The 21,428-nt window shown below is 39.1% G+C and overlaps 1 protein-coding gene across 1 annotated transcript in view; it reads left to right on the top strand.

Annotated features, from left to right (window-relative positions):
• Positions 1-21,428, top strand: part of rims4 (regulating synaptic membrane exocytosis 4) — a 36,710-nt gene that overhangs the window by 14,625 nt on the left and 657 nt on the right. The window contains exons 2-5 of the mRNA XM_088006001.1: positions 6,272-6,416; positions 12,510-12,622; positions 17,951-18,052; positions 19,147-19,286. Coding sequence (XP_087862127.1) covers positions 6,272-6,416; positions 12,510-12,622; positions 17,951-18,052; positions 19,147-19,286 — 500 coding nt within the window. The remainder of the gene's footprint in view (positions 1-6,271; positions 6,417-12,509; positions 12,623-17,950; positions 18,053-19,146; positions 19,287-21,428) is intronic.

Raw genomic sequence — 21,428 nt, 5'->3', positions numbered from 1 at the left:
GTCAGTGAGTTTAGTTTGGAGAAAAGGAAGGAATAATTGATTACATCTTTGCTAAAAATAATCAAACTTTATGAACTTTCAAGTTGAACTCCCCTCTCACTTTTTCCAATATGGCTCCTGCACATAAAAGACACAGGAAATATAATACTAAGAATTATTTTTTTTCTGATTGTAGCCATTTAAGTCATGATTTCTGTGCAGCATTTTGTTCTGAATAAGTTTATTTGTGCTTGAGTGCATAAAAAGCAGAGTGATCGTTATCCTTTGTCTGCCTGGTTTCTGCGCGGTGGAGTTGGAGGGACATCGTCCCTGAATCTGACTGCAGGAAACATGGAAGACACTGAGATGTTCATCGTGAACTCACTCTCCTGTTCAACTGAGAGTGGATAATAAATAACTTTGTCTTCATTTTCAGTTACACATCAGACAGAATAAGGATCCTATCTGAGCTGTTAAAGAGGAGATTTGTAATTTTCAGGGAGAGATTCTGATATTTAGTGCAGAAGGCGGGAATCCCATCTGGGTTCTGCTCTAAGAGGCTGAAGTCAGTGTGACACAGCTGGACACTGCAGCAGGTCATTTACCGAGAGGAGTCTAAGCATCCTGCTTATCACACACACACACACACACACACACACACACACACACACACACACACACACACACACACACACACACACACACACACGCGCACACACACACACACACACACACACTTAGACATGGTTTATGTGGGTCAAGTGAACACAATCAGACGGGGAGTCCTGCTCCTGGTGCGTTTTCCAGAGAAAGTGGCAGCTTCATGTCTCTAATGATAATAGTTGATAAAATCCTCCATCACAGCCCATCAGACCTCGTCGTACGAACCAAACCATCACTGCAGCTTTGTTTGCACAGAATATCTTCTCACTCTGCGATCATTTCCATTCTCCATGTGAAGGAGGAAGTAAAAGAAACTTAATAAATGAGTTTATTAATGTTCCAGGCGCAGTACTTTTTAATTTCCTGCCTGATAAATTTGTCATGTGTAATAAAAGGAAAAGTGGAATATTGCTCAAAACTAAAAAAAAAATACATTGTAATAATATAGACCATTCCATAATAATATTAAGTATAGTTAGCTTCAAGCTAAACAGATAGCCAACTGGCTTTGAATGAAATATTTAGCTATAAGGCTAAATATTTAAATTTCAAGAAAAAATATTTAAATTGAAGCTACTTTTTTAGGTAATATGCAAATTGACTTGTTGATAACTGGAGATGGGTCATCAAAATAAAAACTGCATGAGGCAAACAGTGATGCTAATAAATAATCTCTGGCTGGTGAGGAGGCTGTCGTTGTTGACAGCTTTCATTTGTCCACTTCTGGTTATTGGCTAGAAAATCTGCATATTAGCTGAATGTTTAGCTAAATATTCAGGTTAAAGCTCATTATTTACCTTGTCATTTAATTTGGAGCTAAAAATTTTGCCTGCTCACTAAATATTTAGTTTTAAATGAATGACTAACGTGTTTTTCCTCTTATCACACGCTAATTATTGCTGTTAATTTTTAATTTTACAAATAGCCTCATATAAGCTAGTTGATTTATTTTAAATGAAGCATCCCATCCCGCTAAAATTATCTCTGTTTTGCTTGTCTGTCTGCGAGCAATTTAGGCCACGATGTGTGACCTACCTTGCGAGGCGAGGTAGGTCACACCTTGTCTCGCAGTCTTCCTGTCAGTCAGTGAAGTTGGCCAGATAAGTGGAATGAATGGAGAGCGGCTATTTTAGTATCCGTTCTGATTTCATTAATGTATCTCTGCTGGGAGACAAACTAATGAGTCCTAGCTCTGTGCTTCTTCATCACAACGTTTGTGCGTCACCTTCAGACATTTTTTGTGCTACATCACAGCAGGCGCTCCACATCACACGCTGTGAGCTACATTCACGGCAAATGCAGGAGACTATTTTAGATTGGAGTGGGTTTCAATTTCTTTCCTTTATTAGAGCCACAGAGAGGATCAGACTCGTGGAGATTCGCTTGCTGATATGTAAATACATTTGACATTTAGGGTATTAGAGAAAATTGTTTTCACCTTTTTAAAAAGTGCGATTAATCTAAAATCACATTAGATGGAAATTACACAAGGAATTATGAAATCACAGCCTTGTAAAGACACACAGAGACTGAATTGCTTTTAAACCTTTACCAGACTCTGGGAGCTTGGACAACCCAGGACTGACCTGATTGGGGGAATCAGAGCGACAAAGAGGACAGAAAACATTACACTATAATAAGACTGCACCAGACTTACAACCCTGAACATCTGGAGAAAAATACAACACAACAGCTGGCAGAAAGTGGTGTGGATTGGCTTTCCAAGCAGATGCAGACCAGCCAACATCTGGCCTCCTTAAGCCTGCAAATCCTTCTGTTTCAGGGTAATTGTTTAATACGAGAGAAAACATCAGCTGGACCACTTTACAAAAGATAATGATGATGACAAACTGTCTTAAAAAAAGTAATAAGCATCTAAAGCAGTCTTTCTCAAACAGTGGTCGGCGGGCGCCCCCTAGTGGTCCGCAGGGTACTGCATGTGAACGGCCGTTTATTTGCCGTTTCGCTCGCTGTACAGCTAGCTTCCCAAAGCATTGTGTTTAAAATAACGATGGATAAATGGCTTTAAATCGGGTCACTCACTAGAAAAACTGATGATGCCAGTGGAAAGAAAACAAGGCCAGGAATATTTATGTAATCACAGGAAGCAAAGTTACACCTGCTGAGAGTTTGACGTGCGGTTCATGAACGACTCGATTCCCTTTGAACGAGTCTATGCCGAGTCTCAGTTCGTCTGAACTCTTCGTTTTTTATGACTTTACTTGCTTGTAATGCTTTGTTCATAACTATTGTTATTTTTTATTTAATTAAAAATGATTATGTTAAACTAATTAAATAAAAAAGGACAAATGCTATTGATAGAAATTCGTGGATAATTTTAATGGTGCAGAGAGAAGTTTTGTTTCTGGCAAAGGAACTCAAGTCCATTTTTCTTTTATTGGGCTTCTAAATTACAAATAGAAGCACAATAATAAACCAGACTTGGTAGGAAAAAACAACTTATTTTTCCATTTCCATGTGTCTGACATCAGAATCTGTAAGTAACTCAAAATGCCCTGAGTAGACGTGTTCATGGATGAACACAGAAAACAGACTAATATTTTAATTTCAGGTAGTATATGCTAGCAATACATTGTATTATTGTGGAGTAATTTCAAGTGAGTGTTTGCTAAATAAGTTAATGGTCCTCAGCCTGTTTGACAAACTGATCTAAAGCATAAGCAACATAATGTCTAAAGGTCTTTTCTTCATTGCTTGTTATTTTTATTTTTGTTTATAGAGAGAAAAGAGAAAAGAAAAGATGAATGTCCATCCTCTACATTCCTCATCGTCCAACAAGAAAATAAAACATTCTTCCCTTTCATTGTTTATGATTCTCGGTTTCTATTATAAGTGAGAGGAGATGGTGTTTTAGCTTCATTATTTGTGACTTCTTGAATTAACAAACAGGCTTTTTGACTGTATGAGCAAAGCCAGTCAAAAAAGCATAAAAATGCTGGCAGGCGGACAGCGGCGTAGTTAAAGTTTTGCAGGTCTCATTTAGAGTCGCAGACAAACAGAATCAGCCCACAAATGTTACAAATAAGAAACCTGTCAGCCCTTTAAGCACTAATCATTTATCCTGATTGCCTGGTAAGATTGCCTTTCGCTCTGACTCTGCTAACGGATGCTGATTTGGATTAAGGTGAACAGCAGTAATGTCCCATCAGTATCCTGAACCGGTTGCTCAAAAGCTGCTGCTATCAACCCGTAATAAGACTTATACCAAACTGCTTTGCTTTATGAAATTCATGTGACGGATGCGACTGAGCAATTTTGCAAAGAGTAATTGGCAAAAAAATGATGTCACTGGGTGTGAAAAGCTGGTGGAGACACAATTTAACAGACTTCCAGTTGAGCCCACAAAGTGTTGACAAACACCTGCCACAATTTGGTGATTTCTTTGTTAAAATCTTTGAGAAACATGGATGCTATTGTTCAACATTTTGCACAAATTTGTATGAAAAAATGCCATTAAATTACATTAGGTGTTGTGGTTGTAATGTCACAAAATACTTTTTAAAAATATATGCGCAAATACTTTGCAAGCCGCCACAGAGCAGCTAGCAGTGAGTGAAGGTTTGCACAGACGGCAGGTTTTAGGTTTGAATGAGGTGAAATATGTGCAGAGAGAATAAAGTGTCCGAATCTTTAAACCAGGCAATTTTAAAAGTAGTTTCAGTGCTCAGGGTTAGGATCCAGAGTACCCAAAATAATTTACTCAAAAGTAGCAACACTTCAACATATTTTTACTCAAGTAAAATTAGCCAAGAAATTACTCAAGTCTACTTGGTAAAACAGAGTCCCTGGTCAAATTAATATTTAAAAATTACATCATCAGACAGACAAAAGTATAAAGTTAAACGGAAATGTTGCTATTTTAAGGATAAAATGACAATAATTCATTTAAGTTACAAGAAATAACAAAAGAAAAATTTTTCCAAATATTTTTTTTTCAGTGCAAAATTTAGGAAACTTTAACAAAAACTGCAGGTGTGTGTCTGTTGAACCTCAAAACATTCAGTCGGTAGAAAATACAGAAAATTTATTCAAGTAAGAGTCGAGATACTTTATAATAAAATGATGCAAGTAAAAGTAAAAAGTACAGGTTAGTGAAAACACTCCTAAAAGTATTACTTTTTACCTGAGTAAATGTAACTAGTTACTTTCAAACTCTGACTAAATCTTTACAAACTGACCTTAAACCCTGAAGGTCTGATTCATCGGTGGATAGAAACCATCTGGGCTTCTTGATTACGCCTGAATTTATTTATTTTTCTTTCCTATTGATGTAAAAATAAATCTGCTGTTAAACCTCAGCTACAGCAGTTAAAATTAAAAGTCTTCATCAGTGACTTTCTTCATCAGTATTCACAGAATGTGTTTGTGTTCAACCACAACAACTAAATAAATATTAAAAAGCAATGTTCAGGGTTTTCTTTCGGTGGGATAAATCACAGTATCTGTCATTCACCAGGGCAAACAGGAAGAACATGACATTTAGAAAAGATAAAAACCCAGAAAGTCACGACATTCTGATGGAAATCTGTGTTTTTCTGTCATCTAACAGAAATAGGAAGAGCAGTTACTCTTTAAAACTCCTGTAACTGACTTTACTCAGGAATGTTTGTCTAACTCTGGTCTCTGGTCCAACTCTGAGCTTAACGGATGATACAGAAACAGTCGGAGAGCTGAAGCAGTAACCCAAATCTGCCAAAGTGCCGTCCCACAAGAACGTGATAGAAATAGCTCCATTCTAGGTCACTCTTTAATAATTGCAGAAGTAACTTCCTAACTCGGCGCTTCATTCTCGCTGTGTGTACTAAACTTCTTAAATCGTTCTTTGAGATTTGCTTGGTGTCTCTTGAACTTTTTGAAACCAAACCTAACCTCGGGTTCCCTCACCTTTATAACCAAAAAGACGCTACCATCATGTCAGGTCTAAGTTGAGAACTTTGTAATCTTTTTCTCTGCAAATTTCCTTTCGGTCAGAGAAATGGCCAGTAAAGTCAACCGCTCATTGATTTTCTCTCTGCTTTGCAACAAGATGTACTGTCCTGATCTAAAGAGGGACTGAATCCCTTCGTCCTTTCTTTCCAGTGACTTCTCGTCTTTCTTTCCAGATCAGGTCACAGCAGAGTAAACACACGGACGGCTGAAACTGAGCAGCAGATGCAGGAAAATAAATCCTCAACTCTGCAAAAACACAAAATCTTAGCAAGTAATTTTGGTCTAGTTTCTACTGCAAATATCTTAGTTCACTTGAACAAAACTAACTGGAGTTTGTTTTTAGTCAATATGCTGATGAGTTAGCATATTGTTAAAGTTAGCATAACTTTCTCTTCATGCTGATGAGAAAGTTTTAGTTCCACTAGCAGATTATTTAACTCGTAACAAGATATTTTCCCAGTGTTATAAATGAAATAATCTGCCAATTGAACAAGTACTTTTTCATCTATATTGAGAAAGAAGCTCTTGTATATTGCTGAAAAGTTACTTGAACCAGAAAATAGACCAAAATACTTGGTGAGATTTTGTGTATTTTCAGAGAGCACAGCGTTTTCTCCTGCAATCTCCAAACTCTGAGTTTAAATGTGAAGTTAATTCATCTGTGTCTGGTTTCCTGCAGTGGACACCGATGGCAGGAAGTTGAAGGGAGGCATCCAGAGGAGCACGGAGACGGGTTTGGCGGTGGAGATGCCGAGTCGGACCGTCCGCCAGGCCAGCCATGAATCCATAGAGGACAGCATGAACAGCTACGGCTCCGAGGGGAAGTGAGTAACCACAGTCCGTCTGGCCAAAAGGGAAAACAGCTGCAACACTAAATGTCTTTTAAAATCCTTTATTTAAAAACTGGTGATTCTTATAACTGGACTTAAGTGTTTTTGATAAGCAGTTCTCAGTCTTTGTCAAATCTGGTACTGAAACTGTTTTGTTCATGGAGCTAAAATAACTCAGAATTTCCTGTAAATCTGACATTGTCTAAGACATAAAGCTGTTTTTTCACTGACAAAGTGATGAAAACTTTCCATCATGTAGATGAGAAGCTGCTTGTCTAACTGGTGTCAGGTGTTTCTGGAAATATTACTTTTCTTCAGTATCCATTGAGCCAGGTTCTGCTGCAGGTTTCTTCCTGTTAACGGTGAGTTTTTCCTCTCTACTGTCGCCCAGTGCATCCTCAGCCAGAGGGATTCCTGTAAAGTCAACAGCTACTTGTTCAATGTCTCTACAGAATCATTCTGCTGGTTTTCTTCATTTTTATGGGGTTTCAACAGTAAACAGAACTGGACTGTTTGATTTTAATCTGTAAGATTAGACTGAATTTCACTTTTCTGAGACATGTTGTAAATTCAAATACATTTAATTTAAGAAATTATTTGTAATACACTTTTCCATTTCTAAAGCACATACTGCATGACATGCTCTGTGGGTTTAGAACAACAAAAACAAAGTCAATATTTGGAAAACATTTTTAAAACATTTTTCCGTAATTCTGCTTATTGTTTACATGAAGTCTAGATTTGAATCAAAAGGAGATGAATTACAGAGTTTATTCTGCAAGAGAACGTGATTACAGACTAATGTAAACTGAATATAATGTAAATTTCATTTTACTTTTCAAGAAAGATAACTGGAGCGCTAATTTCATAATTTATTGCTGTGACAATGTCACAGAAAGTTGTTATGACATTATGATAATCATATCCATCCTGCTTAAAAAGGAGCAGAGAGTTCATCATTTTTATTGTGGGTGTTCATTTCATAATTAGATTACACACAGCCTTTTCATTGTTGACTAATTTTGATAAGGTGATTTTGGAGCCAGTTTATCTTTTGAATGAACCTGAAATAAATAAAGAAACCTGCAGCTTCGTGACCACTGGGTTTCCACCAACTCCACAGAAACAATTAGAGAATTATTTTGTCTTTTAAAGGTTAGAGCTGATTTCCAAGTGTTGTGTATGTTGGTTCCTTTCATCCGTCTGAGGAAGATGAGTAATAACAGCATAGTACTACTACACATACAGACACATGGCCACATGCAGAGCCCTGCCAACCTGGATACCGGCTCCAGTTTCAACAGTTACATAACGAGGCAGACAGACCGGCTGATGCGAGCGTCATGGTGTCAACAGAAACATGGGCTGCTAGGAAGCACAAGTAGAGAGACTGAAAGTCTGTCTGAATCCACATGACCTTACACAAATTTACAGAAGAGGCTAAGTTTGTGCTGCACAATGAAAGAAAAATGCCGTGATGATGTGAAAATCCTAATGCGTTTATTTTGGAACGTCGTCACCAAGTTCCTCTGTTCATCAAAGGTCTGGATGTGGAGAAAAACAGAATGATTTGTATAAAAATGTCATTTCTCATCATGCAAACAATTTGAAACAGAACAAGGAGACAGCCGAGGCGCAGAGAGGAGAAAAACTGAATCCGAGTAGTCAGTCTGAGCCTGTTTGACTTAAGCTGTGTAAACTATTCCTCAAATTCAAGTTTCTATGATTATCTTGCAAAATCTCCCTTCATATCATATCATAAATGACTGCTGAGCTTCGATAAAGGAACAGAAAGTCACTGCTGTAATGTAGTATTATCTATACATGGAGAATAGAAATAAAAATACAGATTTATAAAGAAAAAATATGTGATATTTTAATTTTCCCTTTAAGATATTACAGAAAAAATGTAGATTTTTGCAAACTGAAGTCTAGAAATGTGTAAGAATGGCCACATTTCACTTTTTATTTACTTACGTTTTTATAATTGACCCCACAGAAAAATGGCAGCTCAAACTGTTAGTGATGCAGCAGTTTATGCTACTGACAGCGAACTCAGTCAGGTGACCCAGACTGTGGGCTTTTATTCAACATCTTCTCCGTCACTCTGCTGTGTGAGAGCGCGTCTTCTGGAGCCACACAGGCATTCAGACTGTCGGAGTTTAAACAGAAAACTTTATGAATGAGAATGAAATGGGTTTAGTTTGGGTTGTGCTTCAGAATCAGACACTGATTGGCTCCTTATAAATGATTTGAATCAACTCAAAACACTTTATACTGAAAAACACTTTAATGTGAAAGAGAGGCAGGCATGGAAATCATCACCTTCTGGTGTTAGTACTGATTACCTGTAAAGAGAATCACCATGGAAGAACATCCAGCTTCAGTGATGAAGCATCTCAAAGATGATGTTTAAAGATTCAGACCAATGGATGGGAAAGTTCAGGAAAACTTAAAGAATGAAAAACACACAAGTAACAGCAGCCAGATGGAGTTGTGTAACTCATTACTGTACAAATTTATATACTTTCTTAATAAAACCCTTTTCAAATTTAGAAGTTTTTTAGTATATAAATAAATAAAATCAAACTCCAAAGCAACAAAACACTAGAACAACATGGAGGAACAACGTATGACTGATGAAATTAAATGTAACTTTTATGAATACCAATTTCTGCAAAATCTGCAGGATGATTTTGATCTCATTGTCATTTTTCAATAGAAAAAAACTTTTAAAAATAAAGCTAAAGGCACCAGCTGTAATAAAAATAACTTTATGTATAAAATAAGTGATTCATATCTGAGCAGCGTTGTGACGATGAATCATTTCCGTCCGCCGTTTGGCTCAGCACGCTGATTGGAAAGCTCTGTGCATGGACACATCCTGCAATGAATAAGCACTTTGTCAGCTAACACCATCCAATCACATTTATGGGCTTATTGATTAATGATTGGGGTACTTTAGTGTGTGTGCTGCTGACGGCGGCGATGAAGCTAAAACTGAAAGGTGGAAACTGACTGAGCTCCAGGAGGATCTGGCCTAAAAACAAAGCAGCTCATGATAAGGTATGGTGGAGGATCTATGATGCTGGGGGCCTGTTTCTCTAACAAAAGGAAGATCGTTAGACAATATGGCATGACAAACTTTTTAAAACACCAGAATATTTTAAAATAAAAGTCTGGAAGCCTCTCATGTTTTGGTTGACAAACGATCCAATGCAGAACAGACTGAAGGAAAAATGAATATTTTTAATAGAGAATACAGCGTCATGATCCATGTTTCTGTGTATTTATTTTAGTTTTCTGTGTTCAGTTCCTTCCTGTGAGTCTCTGTCTTGTTGATTGTTCCCAGGTGTTTCTCGTTCCCTTGATTACCCCGTGTGTATTTAAGTCCACCTGTTGTCTTTGTCTCTTGTCGGGTCCTTGTCTAAGTTTGTCAAACATATGTCTGATGTCACTTATCTACACTCTCCAGTGGAACTGCCAAGTCCTGGTTTGTGTTCGCTCGCATGTTAGTCCTGTTAGTCAGTTGCTACCGGCAGTTTAGCTGTGCGCTTGTCTCCTGCTGTGCTGCCTGTCTTGGACTGTTTCCCTGAGCAAATAACCATTAAACCATCATATTCTTCATTTTACCTGGGTCTAAGTGTCATCTCCTCACCATCAACCACCACCCATTATGACATAAAGAAGTTAATTTATAGGGAGGAAAACCTCAGGAAAGCAGGTCCAGAAACAAGATAAGAATCCAGGATCAAACGTTAGCTGCATTTCCATTCATCACAAAACGTTTTTCTACAAAAGTTTTTGTTCTAGGAAAAGTTTTTTTTCTGCCGTATCAAAATTAGTGTAATTCACAAAACTGCAGTGAAAGGATTATCTCTTAATAAAATAATTGTCCAAAAACATTTGAGCAGGTCAATACAGAAATGGTTCAGCATAGTTCCAATAACTGTGAATATGAGAAAAATTAAAGTTTTCAGATTAAATGTTTGTTTTTAGTGTTTCAGTTTGAAATGTTGAGATGTTAAGATGCACTTATTTTTTTAAATAATTTTTTAAATGTCTTTATTTGTGGCTGCAGCTAAATGAACAACAATAATAAGTCTGTTGACATTAATGAATCAGACAGAATGAAGAGGAAAGTGACCAGAACAGAGAAGGTCTCGTTAATGTCGTCCATCTTGAGTTGCTGTGTCTTAACGAACCAACCAGCAGCAGAGAGTCCCGTAAGGTCTGAAATGCCGTTTTTGGGGTGTGTTGTTTGGTTACAGCATGAGGTTTGCATCGAACATCAGATTGTGTGAAACAGCAGCGTAATCCCCAGATGTGCTCCACACACACACGTAATAATCTGAAGCTCAGGATTTTATCACCCTCTAATACCCGGGCGACCAGCGCTGCCTGACTCACTGCATGCCAAACCATATTTTCAGGGCTCCAGAAAGGATATTTCAGCTGTTTAAAATCTGCACATGTCAAGTTTTAAACTGCATCGTGGATCTGTTAAATTCTGTTCAGGTTGTATAACAACCCACTGACACTGTTTACAATTTTAAAGAGGATTCATGATTATCACAGCTATTCATGATGATTTGATGTTTCAAAGGTGAATATATAATTCCAGTTATTTGCTGCCATTTTGTATTGGATGTAAAAGATTTGCTTTAGGGATAGTTAGAGAGGAAAATATGTTATAAAATGAAGGTTTATAAAGAGAAACAAAGACAGAGTTCCACAAAAATAAGGCTGATGAGACGGAACAATCTGAGAGGGAGATAAATACGAGGTGGACATGAAGTCTGTTCCTGTTTGATCGTTTGGTCAAAAGGCCACTTCGCTGTCACAATGACAAACTCACAGGAGCAAAGTTGATCCACATCTTTGGACATAGTTCTGACTAGTGGTGCCTCTAAATGGGTTCGGTTTATGGTATTCCACAGAGATCGGCCTATTGTGTGTCACCAGTAAATATACGTTGAAGGAGTTTAGTTAAAATGCAAACCAGTTAAAAAGAACAACCAGACAAGCCACTCTTTCACAGAAACACGGTGAATATTTTCAAAAAGCTTACAGTTATCAGTTTCAGTCCATATCTTAAGGAATGTGTGCACAATAACCGGCGTTATCTTTAGTAACGTATCCATAAACAATAAAAGTCTGCAGCATTTTTTATTACCTGTTTTAAAAATCATTTTATTCAACGCTTTCAGCATTTCCTCAACTTGTTCTTATGTGGCTTTTTGTAGTTATGTAACTGTTCATTATTGATTTTAATTAGTTTCTGTCTAAACTGTAATGTAATGGCAATGCAGTAACTGAAAGAGAAATTAAAATGTTCTGACTTGTTTTTGTCTTTTAGCTTTACTTTGTAACATTTTCCTTACTGATATTTTGTATTAAGCTGTAATCCAAATCTATGAAATGAGACGACACTACAGTCACTGCACTGCATGTGGTTTATTTTATTTTACATTTTATAATTTATGGATTAAGAAACAGGAAGAGTAAATCCAGATTCTGTCCTTGACTCAACATTTCCTGCTGGATCTTTGTTCTGCTTCAGTGTTTTGTTTTGTTCTACTTCTACACTCTGTAGTTTTCACATAAAAGATGAGCAAGAGATTTGCTGTGGTCTGCTGACCACAGAACACACACACACACACACACACACACACCTACACACACACACGCACGCACACACACACACACACACACACACACACACACACACACACACCCCCACACACACACACACACCCACACACACACACGTTTATAGTTCCTGGCAGTCTGCCACCAAAGCACTCTGATCTGATTCTTCTGAATACTCAGATAAAATTGGGTCACATAAGTTCATCACTGAGTTTCTTTTAGGAGTTTTATCTGTGGTGAACCATGTGTGATAAATGGTTATTTCTTTTTTCTGCTCTTTCATTTCACCTTTGTTCTCTATTTTTTTCATCTTTTTTCTTCTTCCATAACTCTGCCATCGTTCTGTTTCCCATTTCTTCCATTTTATTTCACTTCTCTGTTTAACCACAATCACCGGATGAAGTTTTAACCCCGTCCTTTTTGCTCTCCCTTCAGTCTTAACTACAGTGGGATGTGTCTCGCATCCGATGCCCAGTTCAGTGACTTCCTGGATGGGATGGGACCGGCCCAGTTTGTTGGGAGACAGACGCTTGCAATGACATCCATGGGTGAGGAAACTTCAATGTTACTTTACAAATCATGATTCAGAAATGTTATTCCACATCACAAAGAAATCTGTCAAGAGAAGAATCAGACTGATGAAACACTTGATCGTTTGACGTCACACGTCCTGAATATTTGTGGACTTACCTGAAAATATAAATAAAAATTTTGTATCTCTAGTCTTTCCAGTCTCTAGTCTCTCTAGTCTTTCCAGTCTCTAGTCTCTCTAGTCTCTCCAGTCTCTCTAGTCTTTCCAGTCTCTAGTCTCTCTAGTCTTTCCAGTCTCTAGTCTCTCTAGTCTCTCCAGTCTCTCCAGACTCTCTAGTCTCTCTAGTCTCTCTAGTCTCTCCAGACTCTCTAGTCTCTCTAGTCTTTCCAGTCTCTAGTCTCTCTAGTCTTTCCAGTCTCTAGTCTCTCTAGTCTCTCCAGTCTCTCTAGTCTTTCCAGTCTCTAGTCTCTCTAGTCTTTCCAGTCTCTAGTCTCTCTAGTCTCTCCAGTCTCTCCAGACTCTCTAGTCTCTCTAGTCTCTCTAGTCTCTCCAGACTCTCTAGTCTCTCTAGTCTCTCTAGTCTCTCCAGACTCTAGTCTCTCTAGTCTCTCTAGTCTCTCCAGACTCTAGTCTCTCTAGTCTCTCCAGACACTCTAGTCTCTCTAGTCTCTCTAGTCTCTCCAGACTCTAGTCTCTCTAGTCTCTCTAGTCTCTCCAGACTCTAGTCTCTCTAGTCTCTCCAGACTCTCTAGTCTCTCTAGTCTTTCCATTCTCTAGTCTCTCTAGTCTCTCCAGACTCTCTAGTCTCTCTAGTCTCTCCAGACTCTCTAGTCTCTCTAGTCTTTCCAGACTCTCTAGTCTCTCTAGTCTTTCCAGTCTCTAGTCTCTCTAGTCTCTCCAGACTCTAGTCTCTCTAGTCTCTCCAGACTCTCTAGTCTCTCTAGTCTCTCCAGACTCTCTAGTCTCTCTAGTCTCTCCAGACTCTCTAGTCTCTCTAGTCTTTCCAGACTCTCTAGTCTCTCTAGTCTTTCCAGTCTCTAGTCTCTCTAGTCTTTCCAGTCTCTAGTCTCTCTAGTCTCTCTAGTCTCTCCAGACTCTAGTCTCTCTAGTCTCTCTAGTCTCTCCAGACTCTAGTCTCTCTAGTCTCTCCAGACTCTCTAGTCTCTCTAGTCTTTCCATTCTCTAGTCTCTCTAGTCTCTCCAGACTCTCTAGTCTCTCTAGTCTCTCCAGACTCTCTAGTCTCTCTAGTCTTTCCAGACTCTCTAGTCTCTCTAGTCTTTCCAGTCTCTAGTCTCTCTAGTCTTTCCAGACTCTCTAGTCTCTCTAGTCTTTCCAGTCTCTAGTCTCTCTAGTCTTTCCAGTCTCTAGTCTCTCTAGTCTCTCTAGTCTCTCCAGACTCTAGTCTCTCTAGTCTCTCCAGACTCTAGTCTCTCTAGTCTCTCCAGACTCTCTAGTCTCTCTAGTCTTTCCATTCTCTAGTCTCTCTAGTCTCTCCAGACTCTCTAGTCTCTCTAGTCTCTCCAGACTCTCTAGTCTCTCTAGTCTTTCCAGACTCTCTAGTCTCTCTAGTCTTTCCAGTCTCTAGTCTCTCTAGTCTCTCCAGACTCTAGTCTCTCTAGTCTCTCCAGACTCTCTAGTCTCTCTAGTCTCTCCAGACTCTCTAGTCTCTCTAGTCTCTCCAGTCTCTCTAGTCTTTCCAGTCTCTAGTCTCTCTAGTCTTTCCAGTCTCTAGTCTCTCTAGTCTCTCCAGTCTCTCCAGACTCTCTAGTCTCTCTAGTCTCTCTAGTCTCTCCAGACTCTCTAGTCTCTCTAGTCTCTCTAGTCTCTCCAGACTCTAGTCTCTCTAGTCTCTCTAGTCTCTCCAGACTCTAGTCTCTCTAGTCTCTCCAGACACTCTAGTCTCTCTAGTCTCTCTAGTCTCTCCAGACTCTAGTCTCTCTAGTCTCTCTAGTCTCCCCAGACTCTAGTCTCTCTAGTCTCTCCAGACTCTCTAGTCTCTCTAGTCTTTCCATTCTCTAGTCTCTCTAGTCTCTCCAGACTCTCTAGTCTCTCTAGTCTCTCCAGACTCTCTAGTCTCTCTAGTCTTTCCAGACTCTCTAGTCTCTCTAGTCTTTCCAGTCTCTAGTCTCTCTAGTCTCTCCAGACTCTAGTCTCTCTAGTCTCTCCAGACTCTCTAGTCTCTCTAGTCTCTCCAGACTCTCTAGTCTCTCTAGTCTCTCCAGACTCTCTAGTCTCTCTAGTCTTTCCAGACTCTCTAGTCTCTCTAGTCTTTCCAGTCTCTAGTCTCTCTAGTCTTTCCAGTCTCTAGTCTCTCTAGTCTCTCTAGTCTCTCCAGACTCTAGTCTCTCTAGTCTCTCTAGTCTCTCCAGACTCTAGTCTCTCTAGTCTCTCCAGACTCTCTAGTCTCTCTAGTCTTTCCATTCTCTAGTCTCTCTAGTCTCTCCAGACTCTCTAGTCTCTCTAGTCTCTCCAGACTCTCTAGTCTCTCTAGTCTTTCCAGACTCTCTAGTCTCTCTAGTCTTTCCAGTCTCTAGTCTCTCTAGTCTTTCCAGACTCTCTAGTCTCTCTAGTCTTTCCAGTCTCTAGTCTCTCTAGTCTTTCCAGTCTCTAGTCTCTCTAGTCTCTCTAGTCTCTCCAGACTCTAGTCTCTCTAGTCTCTCTAGTCTCTCCAGACTCTAGTCTCTCTAGTCTCTCCAGACTCTCTAGTCTCTCTAGTCTTTCCATTCTCTAGTCTCTCTAGTCTCTCCAGACTCTCTAGTCTCTCTAGTCTCTCCAGACTCTCTAGTCTCTCTAGTCTTTCCAGACTCTCTAGTCTCTCTAGTCTTTCCAGTCTCTAGTCTCTCTAGTCTCTCCAGACTCTAGTCTCTCTAGTCTCTCCAGACTCTCTAGTCTCTCTAGTCTCTCCAGACTCTCTAGTCTCTCTAGTCTCTCCAGACTCTCTAGTCTCTCTAGTCTTTCCAGACTCTCTAGTCTTTCCAGTCTCTAGTCTCTCTAGTCTTTCCAGTCTCTAGTCTCTCTAGTCTCTCTAGTCTCTCCAGTCTCTCTAGTCTTTCCAGTCTCTAGTCTCTCCAGACTCTCTAGTCTCTCTAGTCTTTCCAGTCTCTAGTCTCTCCAGTCTCTAGTCTCTCTAGTCCCTCTAGTCTTTCCAGTCTCTAGTCTCTCTAGTCTTTCCAGACTCTCTAGTCTCTCTAGTCTTTCCAGTCTCTAGTCTCTCTAGTCTCTCTAGTCTCTCCAGACTCTAGTCTCTCTAGTCTCTCTAGTCTCTCCAGACTCTAGTCTCTCTAGTCTCTCCAGACTCTCTAGTCTCTCTAGTCTTTCCATTCTCTAGTCTCTCTAGTCTCTCCAGACTCTCTAGTCTCTCTAGTCTCTCCAGACTCTCTAGTCTCTCTAGTCTTTCCAGACTCTCTAGTCTCTCTAGTCTTTCCAGTCTCTAGTCTCTCTAGTCTCTCCAGACTCTAGTCTCTCTAGTCTCTCCAGACTCTCTAGTCTCTCTAGTCTCTCCAGACTCTCTAGTCTCTCTAGTCTCTCCAGACTCTCTAGTCTCTCTAGTCTTTCCAGACTCTCTAGTCTTTCCAGTCTCTAGTCTCTCTAGTCTTTCCAGTCTCTAGTCTCTCTAGTCTCTCTAGTCTCTCCAGTCTCTCTAGTCTTTCCAGTCTCTAGTCTCTCCAGACTCTCTAGTCTCTCTAGTCTTTCCAGTCTCTAGTCTCTCCAGTCTCTAGTCTCTCTAGTCCCTCTAGTCTTTCCAGTCTCTAGTCTCTTTAGTCTCTCTAGTCTTTCCAGTCTCTAGTCTCTCTAGTCTCTCCAGTCTCTCTAGTCTTTCCAGTCTCTAGTCTCTCCAGACTCTCTAGTCTCTCTAGTCTCTCTAGTCTTTCCAGTCTCTAGTCTCTCTAGTCCCTCTAGTCTTTCCAGTCTCTAGTCTCTCTAGTCTCTCTAGTCTTTCCAGTCTCTAGTCTCTCTAGTCTTTCCAGTCTCTAGTCTCTCTAGTCTCTCCAGTCTCTCTAGTCGTTTTCAGTCCATTCCAGGTTATTTGTGTCAAATTTAGCTCAGAATTCAGACAAATCCTTCTTCATCTTTAGTTTTCTAGCAGAAACTTGAAGGTTTAGCATTAAAACGCTTCATGACTTCATCTACCTTGACAAAGTTACCTATGAAGAAAATTAACCCTATGTTTTGGATGCTGATTTTTATTTTGATTTGAATCACAAAGACTTAGCATTTTCACAGGGACTGTGCAGACTTTTTATGTTTGCTGTATTTTTAATCTCTCAGTGTGAAGTTTGGAATGAAGTGATAAATCATGAAGTGAGAAATAATGCTGTGTGCCGTGAGGCCTTCAGTTTTTTTATGTTTTTGAATTGAAGGATGAATTGAAGTAAAACGGCTTTATCTCCTGGAAATTAAAAAGCTAAGGCTTATTTTCTAATAAAACACATTTAGTGGTTGCTCTGTCATAAATCTGAGCTGCAGTATAGTTATATATTTCCTGCAGTCTGTAGGGGATGCGTTTCACGCAGACTGTCCTCAGCAGCAGTGTTTTACTGAAGTGGGTCAGCTTCCTCGCTGGCAGTCAGACGGCGTCCTTGGACCAACAACAGTTACACTCACTGGACCGGTTCCACTCCCAACCTTCTGTCCACTTCAGCATTATATAATGTCAGAGGACTCAAAATAACTGGGAGATCATCTGCGCTCAGTCACTTACAAAGGAATATTTGTCCTTTTGAGCCGTTTTGCCACAATTATTCATAACGGACAGAATGATAATTTTATCACAAATCAAAAAAAGCTTTAATGTTGAACTGGAAGTAAAGAAACTTTCATTAACAGAATTAAATTAAGTTAAAATGTTTCTGACTGAAGAACTGCTAAAGTTTCTGTATTTTCCTTCTTTCATGTCAAAACTTCAAATCAAATGTTTGAATTGCAAGCAGTTATAAACTGGTTCAATCAATCAATCAATCAATCAATCAATCAATCAATCAATCAAACAAGGTTATTTGTACAGCATATTTCGGCAGCAAGGCGTTTCAAGGTGTTTTACATAAAAACACAAAATCTCACATTTATAAAGACCAAACAGTCACAACTGGACAAACTTTCCATTTTGATCGGTGCCTTCACTGAAATCATCAGATATGTTGGTAAATGTTCATTTATTATGGTTCAAAGGGAACTCTGCACAGGTTTCTAGATTTAAAGGAGCTCAGTGTTTTCTGGAGGTTTGTTCCAGAAACACTTTCATTACGTTAGCTTGATGAGTCATGAAGTCTTAAACATATTAACCTTCTGAGCATCACCTTCACTTGGACCCCAAATAATGAACTTCTGTTATTATTCGTGCAGGCGATGTAGAAATCGGCCTGACGGAGAGAAACGGGGGTCTGGAAGTCGAAGTTGTTCAAGCGAGAGGACTCACCATGAAACCAGGCTCAAAGGGACCTCCAGGTAACGTTAGCATGACCGCTGGATCAAACAAATAAAACCTGCTTTTCCCAGGACTTACATGGGAACCATCACACACTCGACTGAGGATGTCCCAATAACCAAGCTGCTTGACTTTTATTTCTGCCATATTGAGGACAAGGACGATTCTACACAAATAAATCAAAAGCAGCAGCAGCTGCACACAGAGCAGCCTGCAGGGTAGGCTAAAAGGGGGAAACAATTTTTCATAGTTTTGGGAGTTTGCACACAGAGCAGAGAAAGCTAAATGCACCAAACAGGAACAGAGTGACTCAGAGGTTTTTCACCCAGGAGCTTTCACAGCTTCGTTCAACTTGGGCTCTAAACTTTCTGCTGCTGATCATTTTGAGTCGTGTTTAAAGTTACTGTACTTGTCATTATGCTTGAAGGAAAGCTGTAATATTTGTGTTGAACTAAACATGTTTCAAAAGACAAAAAGTATGAAATCAGATTGTATTTAGTGGCTGGACATTTTTAAATGGAATAATAACTTAAATCATGAATAGCTGCTTTTTGTTCTTTAAATCATGTTTAATGTTGGATTAAATATTGATTTATCTAATAAATCAACTGGTAAATCATCTCTCCAACTTTCCTACCCATTAAACCTTGAATAGTTTAGTCATTAATATTTAGTTATTTTAAGTTGTGCAGACACTTTACTGTGAATACAAATAAACTTTTCACTTGTTAAATAACATAATTCTGATTTTATGATGTTACAACAGTTTTTTGCCTCATCAGCTTTTAAGCATAACATGATATTTTTAGTAGCATCCCTCATGTCGTATCTTTGCAACACTTTGACAGTTTCTCAGAATTAGCCTGATTTGTTTTCTTCTGCTGAAAAATGCCTTTTATTATTCAGGAGAATAATACAAGATATTTATGAGTAACTCATTTTATGCCACAGTTTCCCCCAAACCACAGACAGCTGGGGATTGTTCTTCCCTTTTCTGAGTTGCCAAATGTTTTTCAGAACTTCCTTAAGGCGAACCAGAAGTCTCTCTGAGAATTATCTCCTGAAAAAAAAAAGACAAATTTGTTGCTCAATTTTCTCTTTCCTCATCTTCCAGCGGCGTACATCAAAGTTTACCTCCTGGAGAACGGAGTCTGTGTGGCCAAGAAGAAGACCAAAGCAGTAAGGAAGTCTCTGGATCCTCTCTACAATCAGGTCCTGGTCTTTTCTGAAAGCCCACAGGGGAAAGTGGTGCAGGTAAGAACCCACAGAAAGGAACAGAAACATTTAAAATATCTTAAAAGGAAACTCTGACAACGACCAAGTCTTGTTTCCAACTGAACTTGAGTTCAATGTCATTTTCTTCATTATTAATACAAATCTAAGATGCATGATTCATACTTTAGTCAGCATGCTTGGGCAAAAGGCCAATCACAATTAAAAAAAAAAATGTAGAGGAAAAAAATTAAAAATGACATTTTCATCCATAAACTCTGAGTCCTAAAATCTTCCACAGAGCCGCTTTAAAACACGAGCTGGACCTTTTCTAAAACAATGTGACCTGAAGAACCGCTGGCTCTGTGAACTCATTTTATTTTCAGCTTCAACAATTAAAAAAATAAAATCACAAACAACCAACTCAGACAGAGACGGATTATTTCTGCCCTTCAGTTTTTCCTCCTCTGCTCTTCTCTATCTGCAATATTCCTTTCTTCAGACCTTGGCATTATGTTTTAGTCATGTTCTTATTTTCCCGGTTTCCATACTCCGTGTTTCATAATGTCTTCATGCTAGCTCAGTGCACGCCCCACGTGAACACGGTTTCACCCTGGGTGTTGGTGCCAGGCCTGCTCAGTCAGAAGCCCAGGAAACCAGTGATGTGTTGGCGGAGAGGCCTGCAGCTCTGCCTCCAGCTGCTCTCCTGCTCCTGTCACCGGCTAATTAGCCGCTAAACGCCTCCCTCTTAATTATCTGCTGTCTGTGCCGCTGTCCTCCGAGTTTCATCAAACTCATTCACACTGGATAATGAAAATCGCTGAAATCAGCAGCACTTTTCAATTTGTCATTTCCCAATTTAGCAAATCGCAGAGCTGCTTAGACTACACGGAAAATCCATTTAAAAAGCTGCTTTAATTGCCTCTGTGACAGAGCCAGTTTTATTTGTCAGTTCGGATAAAACACAATGTGTAACAAACAAGCATGCTGTAAATTTTACATTTAGTGAGCACTTTTTGAAAGTTTAGAATGTTTTCTCACAAATTTGTTAACTGAAAGTAATTCCAGGAGGAACTGAGACACTTGTTTGCCTTTTTTCAAAACCGATTGATAAAAATTGAACATTTTTCACCACAAGTGTTTTCCTTAAAGTGCAGAAAACTGCAGTGGTTGAAATATGACAATAGAAACCAAAGGTTAGGAACAAGAGAATCATTTCTTACAGTTCTGACTCAGAGTCTCGGTGGAAATCATTCGCAGACGTTTGGTATTCTGTGATGCAGGGAGACACTGGACCTCCACATGAGGCGACGTATGCGCTGATGGATATTGATTATTTTGTCCACCGCCTGAGAAGAACTGCGGCTGTCTGAGTTGAGCCCCGATGTTATCAGGATGTCAGGGGACAGAGGACACCAAATGCACAAATAAACACCGCTCAGCCTGCCTTGTGTTACAAAAAGAAATGCTCTGGGCCGTGCTCACACACCTGCATACATCTATCTACTGAGCTTGGATTTAAATTTGACACCAAGTTGTGAGTTTGGTTCCAAAATCTCGTCCACAGCATCATGAAGTGACGCATTGATTTTACTGATCTGCAGCTTTTTGTTTTGTTTCAAAGTGCAAAGTAAAGCCAGAGTATTAGTAAAAGATAAATGCTCTTTGTTTACTATGCATTTCACATGAACCATAAATTATCATCTGCAGGGATTTATAAAGTGCATCAGTTTAATACAAACTTAGTTTCAGTCTGAATTTAAGCATTAATAACACTGTGGAAGAGCCATGATGCCTCGTCCTGCAGATTTGTTAACGTCTTTGTGGTGACAAGATTAATTTATCATAAATACTTTAGAGCTCTAATAAAACCAAAGAATGTGTCCAATGTGGAACTATTCCAGTCTTTTCTAATAAAATTTGCTTCTTTTGAAACTATGATTGAGTTAAAATGTGAAAATACTGGCTAACGTCCAGCTCCACGTACGTCATGAATCTGAATATCGTCTCTGTTTAATTTGGCAGCAACATTTTATTTAGACTTTTTAGCTTTTTCAAGCCATAGGATCCAAGACAAGGTATTTGAGAAATTAAATTTAATTTAGGAGATTTTTATTTCTGGGAAAAGATAAATGACACTTAGGGATGCACTGATATGAAAATCTGGACTGCTATTGATATCCA

Source organism: Poecilia mexicana, unplaced genomic scaffold (genome assembly GCF_051168715.1).
Source record: "Poecilia mexicana isolate PSO_F unplaced genomic scaffold, ASM5116871v1 scaffold_5, whole genome shotgun sequence".
Lineage (NCBI taxonomy): Eukaryota > Metazoa > Chordata > Actinopteri > Cyprinodontiformes > Poeciliidae > Poecilia > Poecilia mexicana.
Note: the sequence above shows the minus strand (reverse complement) of the source record. Positions and strands in the feature narration are given on the sequence as shown.